General features: G+C 39.5%; 3 protein-coding genes across 5 annotated transcripts; 1 reads left to right on the forward strand and 2 right to left on the reverse strand.

Moving 5' to 3' along the window:
• Nucleotides 1–1332: 1332 nt before the first annotated feature.
• fam20a (FAM20A golgi associated secretory pathway pseudokinase) lies at nt 1333–12812 on the forward strand. The gene is made up of 11 exons (XM_087785039.1): nt 1333–1822; nt 4050–4246; nt 6211–6261; nt 7450–7528; nt 8360–8452; nt 8770–8885; nt 9347–9527; nt 10253–10362; nt 10421–10502; nt 12287–12346; nt 12425–12812. Exons 1-11 carry the CDS (start codon nt 1467–1469, stop codon nt 12687–12689), a joined length of 1590 nt encoding a protein of 529 aa, XP_087641165.1. The 5' UTR covers nt 1333–1466; the 3' UTR covers nt 12690–12812.
• Nucleotides 12452–19401, reverse strand: kifc1 (kinesin family member C1). 3 transcript variants are annotated; one of them, XM_087785037.1, is made up of 17 exons: nt 19334–19401; nt 18193–18276; nt 17953–18040; nt 17165–17218; nt 16633–16719; nt 16014–16188; nt 15585–15942; nt 15391–15507; nt 15237–15323; nt 14866–15060; nt 14638–14799; nt 14427–14565; nt 13780–13919; nt 13630–13703; nt 13155–13230; nt 13023–13081; nt 12452–12578 (listed from the first exon to the last, which is right to left on the reverse strand). In XM_087785037.1, exons 1-16 carry the CDS (start codon nt 19346–19348, stop codon nt 13037–13039), a joined length of 1896 nt encoding a protein of 631 aa, XP_087641163.1. In that variant the 5' UTR covers nt 19349–19401; the 3' UTR covers nt 12452–12578; nt 13023–13036. The 3 variants fall into 3 exon arrangements, with proteins under 3 accessions (XP_087641163.1, XP_087641164.1, XP_087641162.1); XM_087785038.1 differs by lacking the exon at nt 12452–12578 and having other exon boundaries at nt 12955–13081; nt 15585–15710; nt 15786–15942; XM_087785036.1 differs by lacking the exon at nt 12452–12578 and having other exon boundaries at nt 12955–13081.
• A 1876-nt stretch (nt 19402–21277) lies between these two features.
• Nucleotides 21278–27781, reverse strand: prkar1ab (protein kinase, cAMP-dependent, regulatory, type I, alpha (tissue specific extinguisher 1) b). The gene is made up of 11 exons (XM_087785040.1): nt 27539–27781; nt 26083–26293; nt 24809–24976; nt 24638–24729; nt 24478–24539; nt 24357–24403; nt 23978–24136; nt 23825–23885; nt 23624–23745; nt 23451–23532; nt 21278–23375 (listed from the first exon to the last, which is right to left on the reverse strand). The coding sequence occupies exons 2-11, from the start codon at nt 26254–26256 to the stop codon at nt 23203–23205; spliced, it is 1140 nt and encodes a 379-aa protein (XP_087641166.1). The 5' UTR covers nt 26257–26293; nt 27539–27781; the 3' UTR covers nt 21278–23202.
• Nucleotides 27782–27827: the final 46 nt, after the last annotated feature.

Genomic DNA, 27827 nt, shown 5'->3' on the forward strand with positions numbered 1-27827 from the left:
TCTGTGAATATCACATTCTGTTCGGCCTGTGACAGAAATAGAGGTTAGAAAATGAATGAATGAATGTTGTTGATTCAGCAAATCAGTCACTGAATTAATTCATTAACTCAATAAAAAAGAATTTACACATTAACACTTGTCACTCATCCTTAAATAAAATGATTTAAACCAACTTTACACAAGGCGCTACATAGTATGTCCTCAAAAGAAAACAAAAAGTGAAGTAAATGTAAAACTGTCCAAAAAATGGGTTAAAGAAATCATTACTAATTTAAAATATTTGGGTGATGTTAACCAGGTCAAATGAAAGATTTCAGTATCATGTTGATGTTTTTATGTCTTTGAGTTTGAGTGTGAACAGATTCTGGTCTCACTCTCTGACTTCCTACCTCTGCTTTTACCGACTGAAGTCAACGTCCTTTGAATATTTACTCTGATCTTTGGAACTTAAAACCATTTTCATGTTGACTTAGTGATTAAAAAGCGACACACATCTGGTACAAACATGTCGTCTTCTCCATGTGCTCCAATTGTTTGCACTAAACTACTGTCAGTTAATTTGTGGTGTACGTGCACTGAGGACAAACACAGCGTCTAGCTGAAGGAAACATTCTTTCCTTTTTTGCACTCGGGAGATCCCTGAACACCCTGAGGAGCAGCCTCCATAGCTCACTCACACCCGAAGAGATGTTCCAAAACACATCATGGTAGATGCTGCCGGGGAATGCCTTGCTAAACGGCACTTATTAAAGAACGTTGGGGTCTGATTCTGCTTGAGTCACAGACAGAATAAGTCTTTGAGCTGAAGTCGAGGAGCCCCGTGGCCTTTCTTAACCTGTGCGTAAACATACATCAGCGAGAGCTAATCTACGCCTGGAGCAAAACGACGTGTTGGAGGATGAAAGACGTGTTAGGGAAACAAATATGAAGAGGGTTTGAATATGAGGAGATGGTGAAGATGATCATGTAAACAGTGGAAGTGTTGACTTCATTTCTGAAGGGGAGACAGAGAAGTTTTTCAGGTAGAAAAACCAGGAGGAGTCGATTCATTCTTCTGTCAGAACACCAGGAATGCAGGCGAAAGGAAGAAGACCCAAGGCCGTATTTAGAAGCTACAGACGTTCAATTCTGAACTTAAGTGTTAAGAAGTGAAGGTTTACACTCACTCTGCCTACTTGGCATAGATGTTTATGTTCATGTCTACAAACACACCCACATTGAAGTCCAAACATTCTCCCTCCCTCTCCCTCTCGCTCTCTCTCCTCCCTCTCTCTCGCCATGAAAGCAGCCAAACTGTCAGTTTCAAATACACTCTCTTCAGGCTGCCAAGGAAAGGAGGCTGAAAGAACCAGACTGAATCACACTCGCAGTTAGACGGAGTGAGAGGGAACTTTCTCTCGCTGTCTTGTGCATGATGTCTGCCTCTGCAAGTAGCGACTAGCCTGGACTTTATCTTCTCACACACCATGAGGAAGGGACGTCTGTTCCTGGCCGGCACTTTGACAGCCATCTTCTCAGCCGACCTCTACTTCATCCTGCTGCCAAAGCTGTGGCGGGCCACGCGGGACTCTGGCGAGGGTTGCCCCTGCAGCCAGGAGAACTTCACCCTCCCGGGGCATGGCGGCCTGGTCTCACCTCTGCTCTCCAACTGGACCTCAGAGGTGCACGAGGTCATGTCTGAACCAGCGAGCTTGAAGCTCAAGCGGTTGTTCGCACATCCTCTGTACAACATCCAGACGCCCTCGCTGGGACCAGAGGAGAAGCTTCTTCAGCTGGAGCAGTTGATGGAGTACTACCAGAAGAAGGTGTCTCGATGGAAAAGGTCAGGTTTTTTCTCTCTTTTTTTTAGCGTTTTTCAATCATTTGATCCGTGACAAACTCAGTCTTGGATGTGGTCGGTCTAATTCAAATCTTCCAAAATAAATAAATAGTTCAATCTGGTTAAATCAGACCAGGACCAAGTGCGACCCGCGGGCAACATTAAGCCCTTTGACTGCATTTATTTATTTGGCCCTCATGAAAAGGTGTTTCTAATTTCGTGCTTCACCTTTGTCATCTTTGTGAGCATTTATTGTCAAAAAGATTTAAGTTAACAAGAAAAAAATGTGTATTTTGTATTAGATTAAAAAGGTTATATAAAATAAATTCATAACTTTAGCATATCTATATTGATTTTTAATTGATTCAATAGTACAGCCACTTCAATGTGGCCCCATTTAAATTGCCACTTAAGTAAATTGCATTTTTTATTTTTGCAACACTCTTGCACTGTTAACTTTAACTGCATTATGTGGCTTGTTTTCTGAGAGCTGGCAGGTCAATGTAACTTTATTCTTCGGCATGACACGCTTATCGTCCAAGGGAACACTATACAAATCTAGAGATTATTCCACGAGGCACATGTTTGAAGTAGAAAACTAAATGTGTGTGTCGCTGAAGGAGACCTTCCGAAACTTTACAGCTCCTCTTTGGTCAGGCAGAAGATACAAATGTGGTCCAACCTGTCTTGAAGCACTAGCCGATCAGAGATACTGGTCACCAGTACACTACCAAATTAAAGATATTATGGTTTATAATAGCGTGTAATGGCAAGAATCTTGCAATACAATACATATCATCATACAGGGGAAACAATACAATATATTGCAACATATTGCGATACCATTTGAACAATATGTCCAAACATCAGCTTTAAAGTCTGCTGGAATCGAATAGAATGACTGTATCCTCTTGTGCTCAGTCTTTGCTGGGATCTTACGGAATCCATACTTCACTGAAATATAAACAATTATGATTAAAATAAAACATGATTTAAAAAAGTAATACAACTTTTTAATATAATGCTGTTGAATATCGATACAGTATTACTATTATTATACTATTATAGTAGCGAAACATCGCAATATAGCAATATTTGTTCCCTCCCCTAGTTTACAGTCTGCTTTGTCTTACAAAATACTCAAAGGGTGCAGTCAGCCTTTAAGGATTTTGTATAATCACGATAAAGGCAGTCATTGTGTAATTCTAGGATCTCTAAACTCTAGTTAGAAGTAGAGAGACAACCGGGCTTGTTTAAATACCTCTTTTGCGATTTAAGTGCTGAGTAAGCGCAGACTCATCTCGGTGTTTCACAATTGGATGAAAGGTATCAGCTGACACATCTCTGTGCGACAGCACATGTTCAGGCATGACCGTGGACACAGGGTAGTGTCTGACCGCAGACGCACACACAACACTAGTTCATGCACAACACAAGTGCTGCATGCAAAATTGATGATGATAACAGTTTAGAACATCTTCCACTTGAATCCAACGTCAGCGGTGAGAGGTGGCAGACCTCCAATCATATAGTAAATATTCATAACTTTCTTTAGTTTGGCCCCTGGATAACGTTCACGTTTGAGTGTGTTCGTTGGCATGGCGACACGTTGTCCTCTTTAACATGTATTATTTTTTTGAACACCTTTGTCATTCTTAGTCTACTAAATTCAATATAAAAATGTAACTTGATTGTGTGTTTCTACGTTATCACGTGATCATGCGTCATCGCATGATTGGCTGTAAGTTCGATCAAGTAGGTCAGTACTCTTTGGTATTGTCTAGTGGCTCTTTATACACGTAACATTTTTTACATTGAATTTAAAAGACAGTAGTTAAAGTAATATTGACCCTTAAGAAAATTTATTTTTGTATTATTGGAATTAGAAATTATGAACTTGCGTGAAAAACGTCATTTTATTTATTTATTTTATTTTTAAAAACCTTGAATATATAAACTTATTGATAAAGATTATTGAATAAAAAACGAATTCAACGGTTCAATATCGTAATTATGGAATACAATTATTTGAAAAAAACAAATCTGACATTTTAATAATGATTCAATGTTTCATCATTTGAAATGTCACTGATATGCTTCCATACGTCCATGGCAGTCAAGAATATAAGTGTTTTAGGAGATGTATTATTCTTGTCTTTCCTAATTAATATACTGAATCTGTTGATGGTAGTATGTGTCTTATTGATGTTGGAAACTTCTGTCCCTCCAGACACATGAAGCTCTACAAGGAGGCAGCGGCAGCTTTCTCCAACTTCACGGTGATGGACCACGAGGTGACTCTGGACCTCGACGCCAGCTGGCTGAAGTTCCAGCTGGGAATAAATCGGTACAGCCTGTATGACCGAGAAGACGCCGCCATTCCCAGACTTCTGCGGGATATGGAGAACATGACAGTTGTCAACGCCGGTGATGTTTGCTTCAACATGCATTAAACACGGACGGATGGATGAGTGAAAAGCTGTCAGGGAAGATGTATGACTGATGGGCTGACGCTACATTCTTGTCAAGAGCATGTTTTGATGGATCATGTGATGTGTCACAGAGGTGGGTGCACGCATTGGTTAGTGTCTTAAGTTAGATGCATGAGATGATTAGATAAAGTGCACATGAGTGTTTATGGAAGGAACTAGAGATGCATGTTTCAGCCTTGGACTCGCATTGATGGATGAGTCATGCAAGGTTTTGTCCGATGCATTGATGGATGGAAAACTGGAGGAAGAGATGGATTGATGAAAGGATGACATTGTACTGTAAATGGAAACATCGGCTTGATGAAAATTAAAAGGTTTTAGAGTGAAGTTGAGAGGGATTGAAGGAGGGGCTGGTTTAAGAAGACAAAACCATGACGCAGATGGACGGAAAAGGATGTAATAATAGGTCACACAGGTACTGATTTACAACTATGAGTCCAAGAATGATTGGATGAAGGTGAAATATATCAATGCTTGGGTTGGATAAATACATTAAAGAATAAAAAACAGGCCTTTGTTAATGTAGATAATGAGGATTAACAACATAATTTGAAATGAGTGTAAAACCATTATTTTACCATTTATTTTAATAATGATTAGAACAGGGCTGTCAAACTCTAAATCCAAATTGTATCAAGTCAATAAATCCAAATTGTTTCCAGTCAATAAATCCAAATCGTATCTAGTCAATACATCCAAATCGTACCCAGTAAATACATCCAAAGTGTATCCAGTCAATAAATCCAAACCGAATCCAGTCAATAAATCCAAATCGTACCCGGTATATACATCCAAAGTGTATCCAGTCAATAAATCCAAATCATATCCACTCAATAAATCCAAATCGTATCCAGTCAATAAATCCAAATCATATCCAGTCAATAAATCCAAATCGTATCCAGTCAATATATCCAAAACCTATCTTGTCAATAAATCCAAATCGTATCCAGTCAATAAATCCAAATCGTATCCAGTCAATAAATCCAAATCGTATCTAGTAAATACATCCAAAGTGTATCCAGTCAATATATCCAAAACCTATCTAGTCTATAAATCCAAATCGAATCTAGTCAATATATCCAAAACCTATCTAGTCTATAAATCCAAATCGAATCTAGTCAATATATCCAAAACCTATCTAGTCTATAAATCCAAATCTTATCTAGTCAATAAACCCAAAATGTATTCAGTAAATAACTCTAAAATGTATCCTGTCAATAAATCCAAAATGTATTCAGTCAATAAATCCAAATAGTTTCAAGTCAAATGACCAGGAACCTTCCATCAGGAAAAAAAGAACGATGCAGGGAGAAACCCACAGAGAGAACAAGGTGAGCAGAACCTCAATCTACATTGATGTTGATCAAACCATAATGTAGACTTGTGTGGTTTAGGATCAGTTGTCTTGTAGTTTAACTCCAACCCATGTCTGCAGGGATGGATTTTTTCCTCAGATGCAGGTGAGATGAGAGTGAAAAGAGTGCTTGATGACATGGTTACTGATCAATAAGATGGTGGATACATTCAGACGAAAGGGTTAAAGTGTGTTTGATGATGATCAGGGTCGCACATTGATGTTGAGTGAACATGGCGATGGATATTTAATAAAGATGTATTTCTTCCGTTTAATTAGTGGATGGTTGGAGATATTGATGGACGTCAGGCCCAGCTACTAAATCATGGATGGAACCAGTGCAAATACAGATCAATAGTTGTTTAATTTAGCTTAAAATGATTGCTCTGATGTTTATTTTTTAAAACGCGATCAGCAAGTTTCCGTGAGTGCGTAACTGGATGGATTGGGGCGTGAGCAGGTTTCATGGATGCTGCGAGAGTGATGGTGTGTCATGAACAAAGTGCGCCAGGTGAATGAAAAGCTAACACTCCTCCTCTGTGCAGACTACACTCAGGATGAAAAAGCTCTGAAAGGAGTCTGCGATTGCACTCAAGGTTTGTTGTCTGTCTTCCCTCATCTCTTGTTTGTATATTTGCAGCTAAATCCACCAACATGATAACACAACATTGAACGAGTGCGGCGCTTCTTTGTTGCCGCTCCCTCCGTCAGACACTGCTGCTTTTGTGATAGCCAGCCGTTCATCTGGCACCAGAGCCGAGGTTTCGCGGGACTCTGTCGCTGTGGGGCAGCAGCAACCGTGGCTTTTGTTTGTGTTCAAAGACACAATCCCTAATTGTGACGTTTGATGTGTCGGCCTACGCACGACCGCCAGCGCCGAGCAACAGCTGGAAGGAAAGTTAACCCAGAACACCTCGTTAGATCACAGCAGTGAAACCATTTCATGTCCTGGCGCTCAGATCCATCCTTGTGTTAACAAGGGTGACGGCAAAACAGATGTTCATTACTAACAAGGCAGCAGGTGAAAGAGAAGCTGCTCTTATAGTGTCTTTCTGGGCACTCTGGTTTCCTCCCACAGGCCAAGAACACAGAGATTCATCCAGTGACATCATTTAATAAATACTAAGTATAGTAGGTTTACTAAGGCATATGTAATTGTAGTTTATTACAAGTATACTAATTTGATACTACTTCTGCCTAACATTTTAAGTCTACAGAAGTATACGTTCATGTACACTCTACACTCGCAGTGTACGAGGTATACCCTTTATTTACTTCTGGATCACCACAGTAATACAGTTGTCCAAAATAAAAAAAATAGTACACTGTCATTTCATTAAGTATACTTGAGTGTATTTATAGATCAGCATAATATTTTGAACTATAGAATGTCAAAAGTAAACTTTAGGTATACTACTTAAATCTAAGTCTAAAATAAGTATTTTCATAGTACACTTGAATATACTTCTTTTTGCTGAGGTATGTCATAAGTAAACTTTAAGTATACTACTTAAATCTAAGTCTAAAATAAGTATTCTCATAGTACAGGTGAATATACTTCTTTTTGCTGAGGTATGTCATAAGTAAACTTTAAGTATACTACTTAAATCTAAGTCTAAAATAAGTATTCTCATAGTACAGGTGAATATACTTATTTTTGCTGAGGTATGTCATAAGTAAACTTTAAGTATACTACTTAAATCTAAGTCTAAAATAAGTATTCTCATAGTACACTTGAATATACTTCTTCCTGCTGGTGGTTGATGTCTGCTTCTCTCCTGCAGTGGTGAAGCCCAGTGGACACCACCTGAAACTGACGCTGAAGACGCAGGACTTTGGAAAAACCATGTTCAAGCCCATGAGGTGAATTTATACTAAAGCTGCAGTTCAACCATGACTAGTTCTAGCGCGTCCAATCTATGTGGGACTTGAGACCCTCCTGAAGGTCATACATATCAATAACCTGATAAAAGAAGATTTAAGTTGCTCTACACGGCCAAACGCCCGCTCATAGAAGCTTAAATCCAGTCTGAGGAACCTCTGTGCTGTGTCCGTGTTTCCGTTAGGCACTCTGGTTTCCTCCCACAGACCAAAATTATACAGAGATGAATCCAATGGCTGCATGCGCCCCCTTTAGGCTGCGCGATGTAGTGACAAGTTAAATGCATCTTAACATGACACTTTAAAAAAGTCAAGAAAAATAAATCTTCCTAATATTTGACATGTGAGGAAACAGGAAAGAATGATTAACAAACAATTTCCAAGGTGTCGGTGAATGCAGCACAGTTTCACTTTTTTTGCTGCAAATCATATGAAATAAAACGAAATATTTAATGCATCAAAATAAAAGACAGTAAAGAAATAAAAAAAACATAAACATATTTTTCAGTTGTGTGTGTATTGGAAATAATCTAGCGATACGACAAGTGCACCCATACGATATGTTGTGATACTGTAAGAAAAAGAAGGAATTTATATGGAGTTTCTTTTAAATAATTGAATTGCAAAAAATAGTATAGTAAAACAATGCTGTTACATGCTTAACATCAACTTACTGAATTCAAACAAAGGGATCTACATTTGTGTACGCGGACTTGTAGAAATAAATAGCGAAATGTTTAAGCTTATCGATACTAGCTTTAATTTAATGCAAGCATGTGTTTGTGTGTGTGTGTGTGTGTGTGTGTGTGTCAGGCAGCAGAGGGACGACCAGACACCTGAAGACTTCTTTTACTTTGTGGATTTCCAGAGACACAACGCTGAAATCGCTGCTTTCCACCTGGACAGGTTTTTCCCCTTCTATCATCAATCTGTTATTATGGAAGTCAGTTTTAATTTATTTATTAACTTAATTCACGTGTTCCTGCCACAAGAGTGCTTGAGTCCTGCACAAAATTAAATATAAACAAGCTTTTGTCCACCTATGACATGAATCTCTGTGTGAATAACAGCTGAGCTGACTGACTCTCATACATTCATTTGAGTCCGACAACTCAAACAGTTGTTTTTGAACTCATTTAAGCTTTAATTTCCTCTTTTCTGTGTTATTTGTTTCTCTCATCGTGAACTTCTCAACATCATGTCCTTCTCCACACTCTTGCCAGGATCCTGGACTTCCGCAGAGTTCCTCCTGTGGCGGGCAGACGGTTGAACCTGACAGGAGAAGTCCTCAACGTGACCTACAACGAAGACCTGCGCTCCGTCTTCTTCATCTCCCCCGGTAAACAACCACCCTCTCATGTTGTCGCCATCAGTTGAGTTAGGTTTTTTTTTACGGCCTGACACACCCTAAACTACTAAACAACCCTTTAAACCTTTTTCATTACATCTTCATCTCACTTTTGACTAGTGTCGAGGTTTCATGAAACGGTGTCATCACTTTCAGAGCTCAGTTCTGGTGGCGCTCTCAGTTAAAAAAAATTCAGTTTCATTGATGGAGGTCACATCTGGGGTCACATCTAGTCAGTGTCATTCACCTCAGTTGAACATGTGTTCCTCTTTATCCATTAAAATGATTTCTTGGTCCTAAAATGTCCTTTTGTGTTTTAAAGAATATCTCACTTGTCTACAACATGTCCTCCATTATCCTGCCTGCATGTTAAAACCTCAGCTGAATATTTACGTCCTTAAAAGTGCAACTAATAGTTTTTGAAGCCCACCGTGTCCTTCTTCCCACAACAGTGAAAAACACGTGCTTTTTCGCCAAGTGCCTGTACGTGTGTAAGACGGAGTACGCCGTGTGTGGAACCCCTGACTTGCTGGAGGGCTCCCTGTCGGCCTACCTGCCCAGCCTCAGCCTGGCACCCCGAATCTCCATGCCCAACCCCTGGAAGCGCTCCTACACATTCACCGGGAAAGAAGAGTGAGTGTCTGGCTTATAGATTATACTTCAGTGAGTCCAAATGTTTGCTGAAAATCAATTTAAAAAACATCAAGTAGAGTCATTTAAAATTGACAGAAAATTACAAACAACGAAACAAAATTAGAATTTTTTGAAAATAAAAAAATGAAAAAAATAAAACAAATTTAAGATTTCCTGACACACGATTCCAAAATTTGCTGAAACATATTTACAAATTTGGAAACAAAAAAGGAAAATTTCCTGAAACATATTTATAACTCTGAAACAAAATCACAATTTCCTGAAAAAGGTACAAACTAAATTACAAACTCATGAAACAAATTAAAAGTTTTAGGAAATACAAAAAAAAAAAATTACCTTAATTATTACTACAAATGCATTTGTTTTCGGGGCTTTGGGTCACCTTGACCCAGAGACAACACAAGGGATACCACAAACACGTTTGTTTCCAGGCCTTTGGGTCACCTTGACCCTGAGATAACACAAGGGTTACCACAAATGCATTTGTTTTCATGCCTTGGGGTCACCTTGACAAAGAGACAACACAAGGGTTCAGACAAGTCAATCTAAGACAATAACTAGTCACCTAACAAAGAACACGCTGGAATGTCTGTGTATTTCTGAGTATTTACTACTGTTCAAAAATATTCTAGTGAATAAAAATAAAACATTTATACAGCGGCATTTATATCAGATGTAAAATAAATCTTGATACTGATCTCCAGGTGGGAGGTGAACCCTTTCTACTGCGACTCACTCAAGCAGCTGTACCCGTACAACTCTGGCAACCGACTACTCAACGTCATCGACATGTCCATTTTTGACTTCCTGACAGGTAAGCGACGACACACAGTCGACCTGCTCCGTCACACACCTTCACTCTGTCACTGCAGGCAACATGGACCGACACCACTACGAGATCTTCACCAAATTCGGCGACGAGGGGTTGCTGCTGCACCTGGACAACGCTCGGGGGTGAGCGGAGAGATTGGCCATAGTTTGAGTTGTTCTTGAATCTTCTTTCTTCTTTATCATAATGTGACCCATTTGTTTAGTCCAGAAGGGCAAGTGCAGCTTGGGGGCCACATGCAGCCCATCAGCAGTCAATTTTTTAAATTTAATTGTGTCCATAATATTAAAGCAACTAATGTGTTGATTTAGGTGTGTGTTAAATAGATCTTGGACCTCTATTGTTCTCATCAGTACTTTTTCTTTTGTACAAAAATCTATTTTCATTGAAATATTTACATTAGAAAATGTGTTTAAGCCCCGCCCACTAAAAACACTTGTGCTGTGTCTCAAATCGCATACTAGCGTACTAAAAGTTAGTATTTTTAGTGCGTTAGTGCGTCTCAATTCTTAGTATGCGAAATTTAGTGCGCCATGAACACTAAATTGGCGTACTAACACGCCCACAAAACTGAGCATGGTTCGATGGACACTAACCACACTAAACAGCCGCCATCTTAGTGACGTATTAAACGGAAGTTACGTCATATATAGATGCATATATATATTCATATACTTACAGGTGTATTTTCAGCAGCAGTAGAAGGATAAACACGTCATCGCTGCGGATACCAGCTTAAATATCTCGCGATTATTTAGATTCTCATATTTTTTCTTTATTTCTTTTTCCAAAGTTGCAAAACGTGCTGCCAGCAGGTGTCGGCGATAGCGTTCAAACAGCTGCTTGAAACATCGTTAAATAGAAGTAGAAGAAGAAGCTGTCATGTGATCTCCGGTTAGTGTGTAGCAGCAGTGTTTGATTTGAGACATACTATCTGTGGAGAATTTGCGTACTAGTTAGTACGTACACTAAACTGATGCATACTAACTTCTAGCATACTAAGAGTAGTATGCGATTTGAGACACAGGATTGGTTTTACTCGAGATTAATTCTTGTTTACCATAACCACGCCCTCTCTGGAGTGATTGGTCGAAGATCTGGATTTGTGACAGCGCATCATCGATCCCGAAGTCTACCCCACCAAGGAACTTGTTCTATAAACAAAGCGGGCGTGATTACATCTGGCTGGAGGGGGAGTGAAGCCATTTTTGTCATAATGGACTCTTCTCTTGTAACCTCTCATTCGCCGAGATTTCAAATGGGAGGGAACTTTATAATACAAGAGTTTGGTTTTTACATAAGTTGCCCTTAAGGACTTATACCCCTATATTGTACCTTCTTTATTTTGGTTTGACAGCCCCTGACGACAATTACAGTATATAATGTGAAATATAATTTGTGATATTTTCGTCCAATACTTATACTGACAGTGGTAACTATAACATCTCAAGAGATTGTTAAATTTAATGACATCTAGGTATAACACTAGAAACATAATATATTGTTTATAGTGAATGCAAGTAAGTCATTTTTATTTGTATAGTGCTTTTCAAGACCAGAATGTGAAATTATAATTAGTACTACTGACCCACTCTCCCTACTTTTAATTCTAAATTAAATACACAGATACAGTATCTACATGTATATATATATTTTTTATTATCATAGTTTTCTTTATCAGACAACTGTGGTCAATCACTGCCACCACATAGATTTGTTTTTCATGCACAACTGCAGTGCATTGTGGGTGATGCTGGATTACCTTAAAGGGGAGGTGTATAGGATAAGTAAGCGAGGTAAATCAAGAATTGAAATGTAGCCATTGAAACATGCATTGAATCGCAGTGAAGTTAGTTACGCAAAAAGACTACTGGATGTGTTTGAATGAAAGTTCTGAAATGTGTCTCAGGTTTGGGAAGCACGCTGAAGACGAGATGTCCATCCTGGCTCCTCTCACTCAGTGCTGCATGTGAGTCTGTAGATGTAACCCTTGAACATCGTTCTCTCAAACTGTCCTCACTCTCCCTCTCTCTCTCCATCCCTCCAGGATCAAGCGCTCCACGCTGCTGAGGCTGCGGCTGCTGTCCAGGCCCGAGCTGAGACTCAGTGACGTCATGAGAGAGTCGCTGCGCGCCGACCGCTTGCAGCCCATCCTGACCGAAGCGCACCTCCTCGCCCTGGACCGACGGCTGCACACAGTCCTGCAGGAGGTGCAGAACTGTGTCAGGACACTGGGAGAGGACGAGGTCATCACTGAGGACTTCCTCCGATCGACAGAGGGACCAACCACAAGTCAGGAGAAGGCTAGGTAGCGGAGGTCATGTGACTCTGCTCCTGGACTAAAGTCACGCCATAATTTATTTTAAATGTTATTGTGTAGGGCAGAGACCTAAAATATTGTTTGAAAACGTGTCTTATTCGTCTAAATTAAAACATGTTTTCATGTGAGGAATGTTGTAAGTTGGTTTGGTTGAATCGTCTTCTAAAGAAGCAAAAAAACAACAACAATAAGCTGTCGTTTGAATAAACCAAACACCTCAGACTCCTGACATAGAGCGTCAACAAAAGACCACAGCACAGCCTTTAAAGTTTATTAAAAATGTCGAGATAAAAAATCAGTTACCAAAGTTAAAAAAAAATGTTACCAAACATCTGAGGTTCACTTTATGTTGGCGTTAGCAGATCCAATCACGGAGTTGTTCACCTGCAGAGACATGAATGTTGGATGAGAAATAAATGCCATCATCATTATCATCATCTGCGTCGTTAATACTGACCTTGCTGGCAAACCTCAGGGAGCTGAGGGTCTCGCCAAAGCAGTCGGCCTCTGGAGCAATGTTGACAAACATCAGGCTGTGGAGAGAACACGATGGATTATCATGTTGCATCGTAAAACAGGACATATCTGTGTGCGGCCTGTGACATGATGTTCTGCTTCATTTATTGACTATGATTCGTTTTTATGAGTGGAGGCAGCGCAAGGAACCTCATTCTTGTTCAACTTCAGATGGTTAAAGAATAAATATCTTTAAATGTTATCATTTATATAGCTTTGACTATACAGTTAAGATGTAAGAGATTTGTAAAAGAAATGTTAAAAATATTCACAATAAAAACACACAAAATCCATAGTAAAAAAACAGCTTGTGAGCGAGTCTCCACTATAGTTGACCTTTGTTGTAAGTTGTCAGGAACCATCAGTGATTGAAAAATGTTGATGAAAGAGGCTTTTTAGGAGAGTGAGTTGCTCACGTTTTGCTGTTGCCCCCGAGACATCCCTGCAGCAGGTAGGTAAGTTTGGAGTTCCTGTAAGGGATGAAGCTCTCCTGAGAGGAGGTAAAGAGAAGAAGGTCAAACCAACAGCATCTGTTTGAAGCATCTTGTTGCTGCTCCACCACACACCTTGTTGGCCAGCGCTCCGATGACCATGCTCAGACTGGTCAGGGAGCCATTGATGGACGTCATCTCCTTGAAGCGCTCCCCCTGAACCTGACTCTTCAGCATCCGCTCGCTGCCGGCCAGGTCCACGAGTGAGAGTGTGGCTGGTGAGTAAAGAGTCGGTTAGACCATGAAGAGGAAACAGACGACTAGGGGGTGTAAAAAAAATATCGATGCACTAAAATATTGCCATAATTTAAGTAATAATTAATAATAATTGTTGATTTTTCAAAAAACAATAATTATTTTATACAAAATGAACATGCTAATATTCTGGCTGCTAGATGGCAGCAGTTTCTAAATTCTCCGCAGCCAAAGGAACAATATTATCCCACAAACTCTTGGTGATGACTGAGGATAAGAGGATACAGTCGACTCCAGCAGCTTTTAAAGCTGATGTTTGGACATATTCTGGTTTCACAACAAATGAAAGCAGTTACGACTTGATCAAAACTCATGTGGTCTGTAAATTCAAGTCAAGTACTCGACAATACTACAAATATATCCTTGTTACTGCTGTATCACAATATATCGTATTGTTGGCCCTGTAATGCGATATGTATTCTTGCTAATACACACATCTAAACCACAGGCATTACAGACTGACTTACAGTTGCACTTTATCTTCCTGCCTGTGTTCACTCCCTCGATGTCCAGCTGGAACACAGAGTGGGATCGAGAGGAATGTTCGTTCCTGGCAGTTTCGGCTGTGGAGCGGTTCCGCTTGGCCAAGTCGATCAATTCATGGACCTTGAGGGGAAGAAGTCAGGGTCAGCCCATGAAGACGTCCATGACTTGTGTTTAGCATCAAGAGTGACCAACCTGATTCTCATGCGAGACAGTTTTGTAGGTGAGGTTTGTGACTTTGATTTCATTCTTCACCTTACGGATCTCAAGCTGCACGTCTTTGGAGTTCTTCCCGGGACAGAGGAGGTCCCTGAGAGTCTCGTTGTAGATTTCTACAAAGCTTGCCGTGAAGGTAAACTGACAAACACACAGGGCTCAGTCTCAGTGTCACTACTCAACTAACCAGGCACGCGAAACACCAACCTGCCAGCCTTCAGACTCCAGCTTCTGAGCCGTGCTGAACACCTGCTGCACCGCTCTGGGAATCATCCCCCTGGTCTCAAACTCCTCCCCCTCCATGGTGAAGGTTTTGCCACTACCAGTCTGCCCATAGGCAAAGCAGCAGACGTTGTAACCGTCCAGGGCTGACTGCACCAGAAGGGAGATCTCCTCAAACACCTGAGGATAGTTTCAGTCATGAGGAGGAGTTTAAGAAAATATTGATGATAAAATACAGTATAAAAAACTTTTTTTCATGCTACCATATTGTGTTCAACAGCACTGTATCAGAAGCAATTCTGTAAATTCTACAACACTAGAGCACAGTTAAGGACTCTTTGCTACATCACGCTCACCTCCTGCTGTGTCGCCTGAGGACCGAACACTCTGTCGAAGTTGAAGCTGTAATTTGTCAGCGTGTCGGTAGTCTTCCCGGTCGTAGACTGAGAGAGAAGAGTTAAACAAGTTAGCAACACTTCTAAATACGAACACGTTCCAACGGTGCCTCACCTCTTCTCTCTTGAAGAGCGCCACAGATTTTTTGTCGTCCTCCTTGAGCCGGATGTGGTCGGCCAGTTGACTGCTGTCCAGAGATGGCCGGATTCTGCAGAAAACCCTGATGTTTCCCTGAAGGAAGAGAGTGGTCAACTTTAGAAAATTTCCAGGCAAAGATGAAACACACTTGAAGGCGAGAATCAATTGACCTTCAGCTCCTGGATGGTATTATGAAGAACTCTCCTCTCCATCTCTCCAGCGTGGACCTTGTCTTTGGCTTCAGCCAGAGAATCTTTCAGGGAGCAGACGTTCTCCTCTGATGCCTTTAGTGTGGACTGGTGTGAAGGGAAAAAAAAGTTTGATTTAGCAAATTCGATTTTTTTAAAACCTCTACCTGTGCATCCTCTCACCCTCAGAGCCTCAAGCTGCGCAGCCTGCTGATCCCGCAGCACCTCCAGGGTCTTGTAGGCCGCTGCCAGGCGAGCCATTTCTTCATCCAACACGTTTTTGGCAAACGATACCTGTTCCAGATCCCCTCTGACACCGATAAGGTCAGTTTCCAGTCCACTGAAGAAGAAAAATATATATTGAACAACTGGAGGTCAAGCTGATGTCCAGTCAGACTGACGAGCATGTACCTGATCCGACTCTGCTGGCCCTTGACCACTTGTTCCAACTTGGAGATCTTACTGTTAGACTGGGAGAGAGCTTCTTTCAGCTCCTCGTTCTCCTGCAACGTGGATTGCAGCTGGGTTTGGAGTTCCAGCATCTTGTTTTGCTTCTCGGGGACGTTGGGTTTCTTCTGGGTCATGGCTGATAAACAATTTTTAAACAGAAATGAGTGACATACATCAAGAGATCCGTTTTTCTTCAAGCTTAGTCAGGCTTGTGTAGAATCTTCTATGATGCTGCAGGTTTACACAAACACACACTTCACCAGAATTGAACTGTAAATCAATCTAAGATGTCTTCAATCTGTAGGCAAATTAAAGACCATAAAACACTTGCATTGATAAACGTTATACATTTTCTATATGCCGATACCACTCTTAACCACTGGACGTTTCACAGACGACGCCTGGTGGTCAGAGACCCGCACTGCATCAGACCTCACTTGACCTGCATCAGCTCACTATGTTCCCATCATCATAATACATAAACACCTATTTGCCTTTAATCTGAGTGTGATGGAGATTTGGGGCAATTGCAAATTACACCTGTCATGATATGGTTATATGCCAGAGACAGATATCTTACCCGTTCTCTTGCCAGGAGGTGCAACACTTATTTTCACATTTCCTCCTCTGGAAATGACTGTGGACTGGGATAGTGGTTTCCGAGCAACTGGGATGAAAAGAGAAAGAAAATCGACAGCCTAGTAAATTAAAAGTTACTGTTCAGTAAATGGGCGTGGTGGGGACACTAATGATTTTATCTATTCAGTACAGAAGCTGATTTTTCTCAAACAATCATTGTTATGAACAGTCACTTTCACACTTGTGTACAACTTTAAATAATCTTTGATATTATGAACATTAACGACAAGCAAACATCACTGCAGTTATGACTCAAAACGAAGCCTGAGCATCTGCTTACGTCCGACTCTGATTGACTTCATGGAGGCAAGTGTGAATATATAAAACTCGTCCACTGTAGCCTTTCTCATGTCAAGCTTATACAAAACTACGTCAAGTACAATTCACACAATAAGTAAGTAATTTATAGAGCGCTTTTCTAGAATTACGATCAATTTGTTAACTCATAACATCACAGTTTAAACTCTTCTTACCTCCAATTGGAGCAGACTTGACTGTTGCAGCTCTCGCAACTTTGTTCTGGGCACCTGCATGAAAATGAGAAAAGTCCTTTAAATGTGATTTTGTTCATGTCTTTGTCATAATTAATAATCCTGCTGAAAATAGATTAATACCAATGTATGTAATGTGCATCATTCTAAAATCTTTTTTGTTGAAATATTATCATTGTACGTACTGGTTTTCCCTCATCGCTCAATAAATAATCAAAAAAAATCGAGTGGTTATGAAACTGATACCGTTTCCAGATGTGCTCAATGGTCCCAACTGATCATTGACAAATTACAAAAGGCATTTTCCACTCATGTGCAAATAGTTGACAGATAGACATTTAAAAAAAATTGAGAATCTGTCATTCTAAACAAGTTTATTATAGTAATTTATTTCAAAACTAAAAGTCCAGATGTAAATTGTAGCATCTTAAACTTGCAATTAATGGTGATTTATCACATCCCATGAATAACATCTTGGCTGTCTGCGTTTCTTAAATAAACACATTCATATATATTGGTATATACATTTTATTAACCAAATAGCACACTTTTTTTAAGTGGTTTGATCAGTCCACACATGCTTTCTCAACTCACTTATCCACTTTTGTAATATCAAACATTATGTTGTTTGCCAGCCAACTCTTTTATCCAAATTTACTTACAAACAACACAACAACCATGGAGGTTCAAATGAAGTTAGGTGAGGTAAACAATGTATAAATGCAAGAACTACAGTTATTGAATACTGTGACTGTAGAAACTTAACGTACCAAGTCGATCTTTCGAGGGAACAACAGTTGGCCGCTTTGTGGCATTGTTGGGTGCAACCAGAGAAATGGCATCTTTTCTAAGTTTTTTCTGCAAAACAAAAATAGTTACCGTTTTTTTCCCCTCTCATATATTTTGTAAAACAATAAACAAATATCATCCATAACCTGTAGTTACAAATTCAACAGCACACAGATGATCATTTAGATATCTACAAAACTAAGTTGATATTTTGCTCATACCAGTGGAGGAGTTATGCTGCGACTTCCTTTAGAGCTCAGGTCGCTGCTATTATGTGTCCTTTTTCGGACAGGCAAAGAGCTTCCCTGTTAAAATAGAAAATTCAATAAATTGAAGGAAAGAAACTGACCGGAGTTATCTGGAAAACTACGTGGTCACCACATCTATTATTGTACACATACAGAACACAATACTGATGATACAGAACATAAACATATTTACATACTTCACAAACACAGGGTATATAATCTAAGGAAAGACATTGAGAAACATATATAATCTAAGGAAAGACATTGAGAAACATGTATAATCTAAGGAAAGACATTGACAAACATATATAATCTAAGGAAAGACATTGACAAACATATATAATCTAAAGAAAGACATTGACAAACATATATAATCTAAAGAAAGACATTGACAAACATATATAATCTAAGGAAAGGCATTGAGAAACATTTCAAGTCTGTGCTAATGAGCTTTGGAGCAACGTTGTGCAATAGTAGAGACTAAAATAAAAGTATATGAAGGATAAAGAAGAGAGATAAACCTAGAAAAACAATAGTGTTGATGGTTCTATCAACATATACACACTTATTAAACTTTAATTTATCATTGAGATCGTTTAAGGAGTACTTTCATGGAATACTTTGTCAACGTTTAGTAAGGACTTCTTAGTTACAACCCTGATGGTCACCAAATACATGCATCCTATAACAATCTTTTAACAATTGTCAATGTTATTTTGGTTCATTAGGTTTTATTTTTGTTATGATTATTATTTCGTATGAAAATATTTAGACATTTACATTTAGACATGCTCGAAAATAAAATTCAAGCATACTTCTGCAACCTCCTACAACATTGGAAAAATCAATTTTCAATTCTTAAAATATAATACTTCCAACTAGTTGTTGTTATGTTACCCTCTAAAGTACACGACGACACGACGTGTCGCACAGTCGTCTGCATAAAGAAGAGGAAACGTAGCTTGACCGCAGTTTTTCTGAGGGGACACTTGAACTCTACGGTTATAAACAAATGCTAGAGTTTAATTTCGACGCATTACTAACAACTGCTAGTAAACGAGTTTGTTTTCGAACACTGGCTACTGCAACAAAATGAAGAATGTTAAGAATTTACCGGTTTTGAAGCCATTGTGTTGAAAATTGTGTCGCAGATCTGTTCAGTCCGACCGTTGCACTGCTTGAATAAACCGCTCTGTTGCTGTGCGCCTGCTCGAGCCCGCCTTCTGCACTGTGATTGGTTCATATCGTGTGGTGGGAGGAGCCTTCGCGTTTGAAATCTCATTCAAAACATCACTCTGGATCATCCTGTGACTTGGAATGAGAATCAGTTTTTTTTAGCAAATAATTTTTTGTCAATGTTATTCCCAGGGATGTGTTGTTTTTGTCCACACAGGAAATATATTAATTAAAAGAGAAGTGTACAATAAATTGTAAGTGCAAAAAATCAACTCAAAGTGGAACTTCGGTGTGTTAGAATAACCTGAACCAGGGGTTCCAAACTTCACCATGGCTAATAACTATTTTTTGCTTTTGGCTGGGGAACCCCCTTCCAAAAGCAATTAGCCAATGTTTATATTAGATCAAAATATATGAATTAACACTTCTTCTTACTTTTGGAGTGTATTACTTTACTTTAATTACATTTTGATTTAATAATTATTGTTTGTTAAGCAAAAAAAAGATTTACAAATGTGTTTGTACTGTATATTCTTATTAAATAAAATTCTCAGACTGTATTTGACAGATTATGGGCCCTTGTAGCACCTGTGAGAGGGTAACCAAGGTTGAGAGAGTACTAAATAACTTCAAAACCGCACATCATAATAATGAGTCAAGAGAGGTGGGTTTTCACATTAGATGCCCTTTAAGTCTTAACTTCTATAGTGCAGTCATCCAGTTGGTGCTTTCCTCCTCCATCACTTGGTGGTTTGCAGCAGCCACACTGCAGGACAGGAGGAGACTGTACAAGTCCAGGACTAGGAAGGGAGCAGGGAACATCATCCAAGACCCGACTCACCCGGATCATCCCTCTTCTGCCCCCTACCCTCAGGCAGGCGCTACAGAGCCCTGAGGACATGTATTTCAATTTTAGAATTCATCAATGTGTTGACTTGTGCTCCAAGGACATTTCCCCTCCACAATCCAACTCATGAGCAGATCATTCCCACCATGCCATTTATTACACTGTTTGAATTTTTTGTTGCATATTTTTGTATATATTGTTTATCTGTATCTATTTCTAATTCTATTTTGTGTTAAAAACAGACGGATACGTCCACAACCAGGGAAAATTCCAATGTACGTATACCAATATGAACTGGCGAATAAAGCTGCTCTAGAATCTAGAGACGGAGGTAGGACTTTTCTTTCTAATATCTTGGCCCTTATACTAAATATGTTTGCTCTAATTTACCAAATTGTCAAATGTCTATTTTAGTTAGACGAGATAAAAAAATGCATTTCGTAAATGTAAACTTTATATCTTGTATATTACTGTTTGACTACAGTATCTCATCTGCCCCATTTATAACATACCCAGGCATGTTAAATCCTTAAATCAAGTGGGGAGAGTAATGTACATTTCACTAAATCTAGGGCAGGCTGCAGCAATTACATTTCCTCAGGGGCCACATTATATACTGTGACTGTTGTGAGGCCCCCTAAAGTACATAAGTAAGTAAGTAATAGTTATTTGTAAACCAATATGATGAAAGAAGTTTAAAAAACACTAAGCAATTTAGAAAGAACAAATATTTATAAACCTTTTCTTAAAAAGGAAAGTTAATATAAAATAACTTCTTTTTTTTTTCCCTAACTTATTTTGAAGGGACAAGAAATTTACAAAGAAATATAAGTTGTATTAAGAGTTATTATTTTAAACACAAGGCAAAATGGTTTTCTGTCCAAAACACTTTCTACCTATACTCGGACCTCACTAAAGCTGCATTAATACAGTCCAAGGGCCGCACTTTGCCCATGTCTGGTCCAGGGAATGTTTGTAGCTCTTTCAGGTGAAAAGAATAATCTGTTTGCAAGAAAACACAAGTGAACACATTTGTTTTTATTTTTTATTGCTTAAACTGCCATCTGGAACAATCTATACCAAAAGGATAAACATCTTTGCACATATAGGAGGTCACTGAATACAGGGCAGAATAGAAAAAAGAATGGTCCTCTAAAGACCTGCAGCTCTGACCGCTACAGATCTAACCAACTGTAGGTCGGGCTCGCAGGAGAGACTGACGACTACTCAAAGCCCAAGATAGTTAAGCTAAGGCAAACTGGGACGATTGCTGTGTGGCTAAAAATAACTGGATTAAAACCAACGAAGACAGTTCTATATACAAAAGAAAAGTTTGATCAAAAGTCAGTCTGTCGCTTTGTCCAGAAACGAGTCACATCAACGCAGATGACACAAATCAAGGTGCGGCAAAATCTACAAAATGTTAAAATTATACACAAAAGATTATTTGTAGCAAAAGAAATTCACTACAGTCCATTTAAAAAAGAATCCTTCGTACCCAATTACCCTGCAGTCGTGAATCGTCCCACACACAAAAACAGTTCTCCATTATATCAGCACTCATTTGTCTCAATTGAAGTAAACAATATTATAATCCATGAGCCAACACAACTTGAATTTGGACTTGAATAGAAAACCAAAGAGTGATGAAGCAGTTAAGCAAGGGAGTAACAAAACAGATCATGACAGAATTCCTGCTTCTGCTCTCAGCTGCAGGGCAAGTTATTTTCAAAGCTTTCATTCACACTGGACTACTGCCGAAAACATCATGCCAAATAAGTATAGAGAAAGAGATCACACGCTACTCTGGAGAAACGACAGCCATCTTCTCTGAAGGCAGAAGCAATGACACTTGTTTTGTTTTTTTAAATAAATACCTGGTTTCTTAGTCTGTCAGAGCCCCTTCGATGCTTTCAACATAAACTCTTTAGAGGTCCTGAATCATTATTTTCACCCACATTCTCCCAAATGATTTCCAAAAATATCCATTAGGTTATACACAATACAATTTTACTTTTCTGTTCGAGAAAAAGCATCATATTTTCACTTTGTGGCACTGGACAGCTAAAATAGAATTTATGGAAAAATAAGTGTTTACAAAAGACAAGCAGACATCTTGCTCTTCACTTCAAATAATAAGCTCTTCATGTAGTCCGTGATAATAACTATAGCATTATGATTACAAACCAGCAGAGGAGTGACAAAGCTATTTGGTGCATATATATTAAAACTCAAAATGTAAATACTGAAATACACGTAACACTAGTCTCTCTCCTTTCTGCTTGAAGTAGAAAAGGCAGTTCTCAAACTATTCATCTATTGTTGAATAGGTAAATAACTATTTCAGTAGGGGGGGAGGGGAGTAGAGGAGGTGGAAGGGGGTCATTGCCCGCTTTGCAACTTTGAGAATAACCAGCATTTTGGCACTCGCCTGGCAACTGCACTTTGAGTTGAAAACCTACGCAAAACGGCTTCATCGTTTTAACAAACAACTGGACAAAATGAAGAGAGCGTTGAACTCAGAAACATGAGTACCAGTCCTCTTGTGTCCTACACATACATGGTTCGTTTCTACCACCATCATTTTCTGTAACAAATTCCCCAAAAGCGGCATGTAAAGTTTGATTGTCCTATCATACAAGTTCAAGACCCAGATGATTTTCTTACTCGTGTATTTTCCTTAAAAAGCAAGAGCAACCAGCGAAAACGCGTCAACGAAGGTTAGATGATACAACTGTGTCTACAAGGAAGCCTAGAGCAGCTGCTAAAAGCGTTGGTGCACACCAGCATGTCACCTCAGCGTGACAGGCAGCAACACCAAAACCAAGTGTGCTTGTGTAGAAATAGGAGAATTAAAGCCAGACAGGAGAAAGTGGCGAAAAAGCAAATTTTGCATTGGTGGACCCTGGGTCTATGGGGAGGGTGGCTAGAGAGGGAGGGGTGTTAGCGATGAGGCCACTTCAGACGGACAGCGACACAAAGCTGTTGTACTGCTGGATGTTTCGTTTGAGAATGTCCGAACAGGGACCCAGGACGCGCTCGAAGCGAGGCCGGTCCAGTTTCACGCACTTCAGAGGACCACGGGCCACCACAGTTGCAGCACGAGGGCGGTTCATCAGCAGAGCGATCTCACCTGCGGGACACAAAATATTTCTTTAAAACAACTTGAAACAATACAGAGTGTAAAAAAAAGAAGAATGCTCTTTACCAAAGTAGTCTGACGGGCCTAATCTCCCCACTTCTACGAACTCCTCATTCTCTGAACGGCGCTGCAACACGGCTGCAGAGCCCTGGGAAACATCAACAGCGTTAGCTTCTCACAAAGACGTGGTTCACGACTGTGGAGACAACATGAAGAAAAAAAGTCTTTGTCCGGCCTACCTCAAGGATGATGAAGAACTCGTCTCCAGGCTCTCCCTGAACAACAATCTTCTGTCCGTCCTCAAACTGGACGGGCTCCAGAGCGTCGGCCACAGTGAGACGCTCCCATTTGTCGAGAGATTCTGTGAGAGAGTTGATAAGAAAGTTAAATGTTGTCCGGTTTGACACGGTCATCTAATTTATAGGCGTAATTTCACTTACCTAGAATAGACACCTTTCGGAGGAATTCCTCGTACATCTTCCTTTTTCTTAAAGTGCTTCCCTAAACACAAAACATTGAAAAAAACAAACAATTATACATTCAAATTAGATTTTAAATTCAGTGTATTTTATATGAAATTGACATGTGCCCACCATCAGTATTCTTCTGTAGCTGTCTCTGTCGATGCCCCACAACTTGACATTGGTCTTGGCCCGGACTGTAGCGGCCCTTGGGGTTCCGTAGATCAGTGCCAACTCCCCAAAACTGCCGCCTTCACCGATGCTGGTCACCCATTCATTGTTTACATAGACCTATTGAAATAACACACTTGAAAATGTCCTTGGAGAACAAGTGAATTCTAATGAATTCTCAAATTGAATAAAATTATATTGTAAACACATTTTTTTCCCTTTGAATGTACATGCTTAACAGAAAATCTAGTTACGAAAAGAAAATGTCTGAGTCATTTAAGTATTTCCTCCTTCAATGACGTCCTCAGTATATTGTAAAAAGGTCTTTCAATCAACTTACATCCATCTCCCCCTGGTCAATCACATAGAAGTTATCTCCCTCGTCGCCTGCAGAAAAAGCAGAAAGACACCATCAGACTGGGTTCAACTGAATGTTATTGGGACTTCAGGAAGAAACAAACCCTGCAAAATAACGGTTTCTCCGGCAATGTAGGTGACTGGAAACATGGCGTCAAAGATGTCACTGAAAGTCAATAAAGAGATAATTAGATTGAATTGTTTTTATTTGTGTTGGTAAAATAAAATGAAAAGTGAGATGTTAACAATATTTAAGAAGTGTACCTCCTCTCATTATCATCTAGATGTGAGAAAAGCACGTTCTTTTCAATAGCTTTGGCCAAGGCAGCCATTGTTTTGTAGTCCTTGGGAATGACCTGGTGAAACAGTGAACATGAAACTGGCGCCGCACTTCATGGTTGAATCATCCTTTGCAAAAACCAACTATAAACGTACCTTTCTGACATAAGAGGCTGCATCCTCCTCTGTGTAGACCTCGGCACTGAAAGCCCCCCTCCGCCGACGACCTTTGACCACCGGATTCATAGGTGGAGAAACCTCTTCATCGCGGGAGTCTGAGCGAGAACTCGCTTTCTGCTGGTTCTGGATCTGCTTTGCCTCCTCCTGAAGGAAAGAGCATGACATATTTAACTTCAACAGCCCATATACCGTAATTATTAGACATTTAATAATATGACTTTTGTAGTTTTTTGTAGTTTGCCATCTCTCCTGACCACTTGTAACCATTTCTGATCAAACATAGCCAAAGTACAGAGTTCTGGAAGTGAAAGCAGCATGATGATAAGTCATTGATTATTGATTTATTACCTAACAAATTTGTTTTGCGTTGATAATAGTTCCTGGAGAAATGTTAAGATTAACTGGACTTTGAGGACATAAGGAAAACATTGACAATTTTTAAGCACAAATTAGGCTCTTAGCTCAGTTGGAATTCCTAATTTGTGGGCTGTTAGACCATCACAGGGCAGCAACACGTGGCACCTAAGACACCTAAGTTAAGTTAATGACTTAATCACTTGCATGTATTTTTTTCTAAAAGATAATTATATATATTTAAGCAGTAAAAGGATGTATTTTGTGTTAAAGTGCATATATCTGTGAGAAAGAGTCTTTTTCTGCATTAAATTAACATTTTAAAATAAAATCCATTCAAAACGAGATAAATAGAAATACACAACTGCCAAAATGGTGATTTTACCTTATTTAATGTAAAACAAGTTCCTTGTATTGATAACATAAAACATTGAATTAATAACAGAACAACCATGATCCAAGATCGGAGCTGAATCAAAGCAAAAACAATTAACAAGCAGGGTCATGACCACTGCGTCACAAGGACTGTTGGCTATGCAGCATTCCATTGTATAATTCTGCATACCGTCTTAAAGCACAGTTGAAAACAATAACAGCATTTCATCACCCAATCACATGAACATTGATTTATTTTAGTGACTGTATGCTGTGTTTTAAGTGAATCCATTCATTCATTAATTAAGATTAAACTATGGATGACCATAAAAACGTGTATAAAGTTAACCCATTAAATTAACTTAACTAACCAATTATGTATCCATCCAAGAAGTGATTTGGCAGAGATGACAAAATTATATTTGTATATATAATGTATTAACAAATCAAATATTTGTGTATGACAGTAGTCAACTATGAAGTATTTTACTGTACACGGCCAGTGTTCATCTAGTACCCACCTTCTCCAACCTCTCAAAGTACTCGCGGAGAAAAGCCATTGGCCTCTCTGGCCTGGAGGTGCACAGCTGGACGATGCAATCCTTTAACAGCTGTTGAATGTTGTGTTTCTGCACATACTGCTCACACTCCCGCAGGCTCCGCTCCTCTTCACTGCTCGTACTTCCAGATGCCATGATGGAAACTTCCACCCTCTCTTATGACCTGTTCACACTGGCGATAGTTAAAAAAAAAGTTAGTTTCATGAGATCCTCACAATGATGATAAACAAGGCTCTAACATTGAAAACTGGATATTGGAAGAGTAAGTACTTGTTGTGACATTAGAGTCTGACTTGTGGTAAGAGTGAAATTAAGTCATATGATGTGATCACATTTTTCTGACTTCAAACCTCCAGGCTTTAAGGCGTGCAAGCAAAAAAAACAAGGTTTTAAACAGTATGGCTTGGGGTGAGTAGGTGGTTTATTCCCATTTATAACAGAGGAGACAATGAATCAAAGCACTGTTAAACACTGCAAGAGCGTGCACTTAACGTGACTGCTTGCTTAAGGCCTCCTCGTTTATGGACGATGTACAGGTTTTTGAGAAAGCTTTGATCACAGCATCTGGTAATTTATTGTGACAAATGCATTTCTGAATGTGTACCCTTAGAAAAAAGGCAAATTCTGCAATGTCAACTCTATGAATTGTTATATAGCAATATACGTTCAAACACACAACACAATTATACCGAATATATAGAAGTTATTTTCACATAATTATAACGGATCCTACTTCAGAAATGGATATCAATTAGTTTAGTAAAATTCGACTGTACCGTGCATCAAATGTACTCATACTATTTGATGTTGAAATGTTCTTTTAAACAGTGTAAATAAGAGTGACACGTTTTAATAGGCCAGAAGGCAGAAGAAAATAATATAACATGTTTATTCAGTTCTTTTTAATAGTGAAGGTTGGTCCATCAACTAAAAAAAATGTTGATCCTCTTGGAAAATTTGGTCAGGAAAAATCAATATGGCAGACACGCACTTCACCAAAGAAAAACGCGTAAATAAAAAGGAATATAAACATCGTTGCTGCTTCGAATGCTAGAGTTATTTCGTGAGTCGCTGTGACAAGCCAGTGTCCTGTCATTCGCGCGGTCTAGGTCAGAGAGGCTTTAGGATAACGCGAATGGCCGCAGTGTTTTTGACGTTTACGCGTTGTTACGTTTAAACGACGTGCAAACATGCTTCACAAACGGCGACTTTAGTGCTTCCTTAAATCAAATCTGCTTGAAACATTGCGACTGGTGCGACTAGTTGAGCGCACAGCTGGCTAGCTTCGTGCAAAGGCAAAGCCTTCTTGCACTGACGCCATCTTGAGCTCTATCATAAACAAACGAGAGACGAAGAAAACACTTTTCATCGGAGGTCAAGTTTGCAACGAACTCACAATATGTGGGGAAATACTTACACGAAAAAAATGTAAAATTCCACCGAGCCCGTCGACGGTGACTCGGGATGGATGATGTTTGTCAAGGCGAACCGTTAACAGATCCTCCTCTCTTCGATCCGAGCCCTGGACCGCTGCCCCACCGGATACAGCTGAGGACCAATCAGGAGCCGTCACTGACGTCAATCCTCCTCGCTCTGACATGTGAGCTCGTAACCCGTGGCAACGTTAAAGAGGCCGCACGGAAATAGTGACGTCAAAGAAATAGTTCACAAGTGAGGAGGAAATCGATTTACATCGTACTTCGTAC

Source organism: Callionymus lyra, chromosome 2 (assembly GCF_982586985.1).
Source record: "Callionymus lyra chromosome 2, fCalLyr1.hap1.1, whole genome shotgun sequence".
Lineage (NCBI taxonomy): Eukaryota > Metazoa > Chordata > Actinopteri > Syngnathiformes > Callionymidae > Callionymus > Callionymus lyra.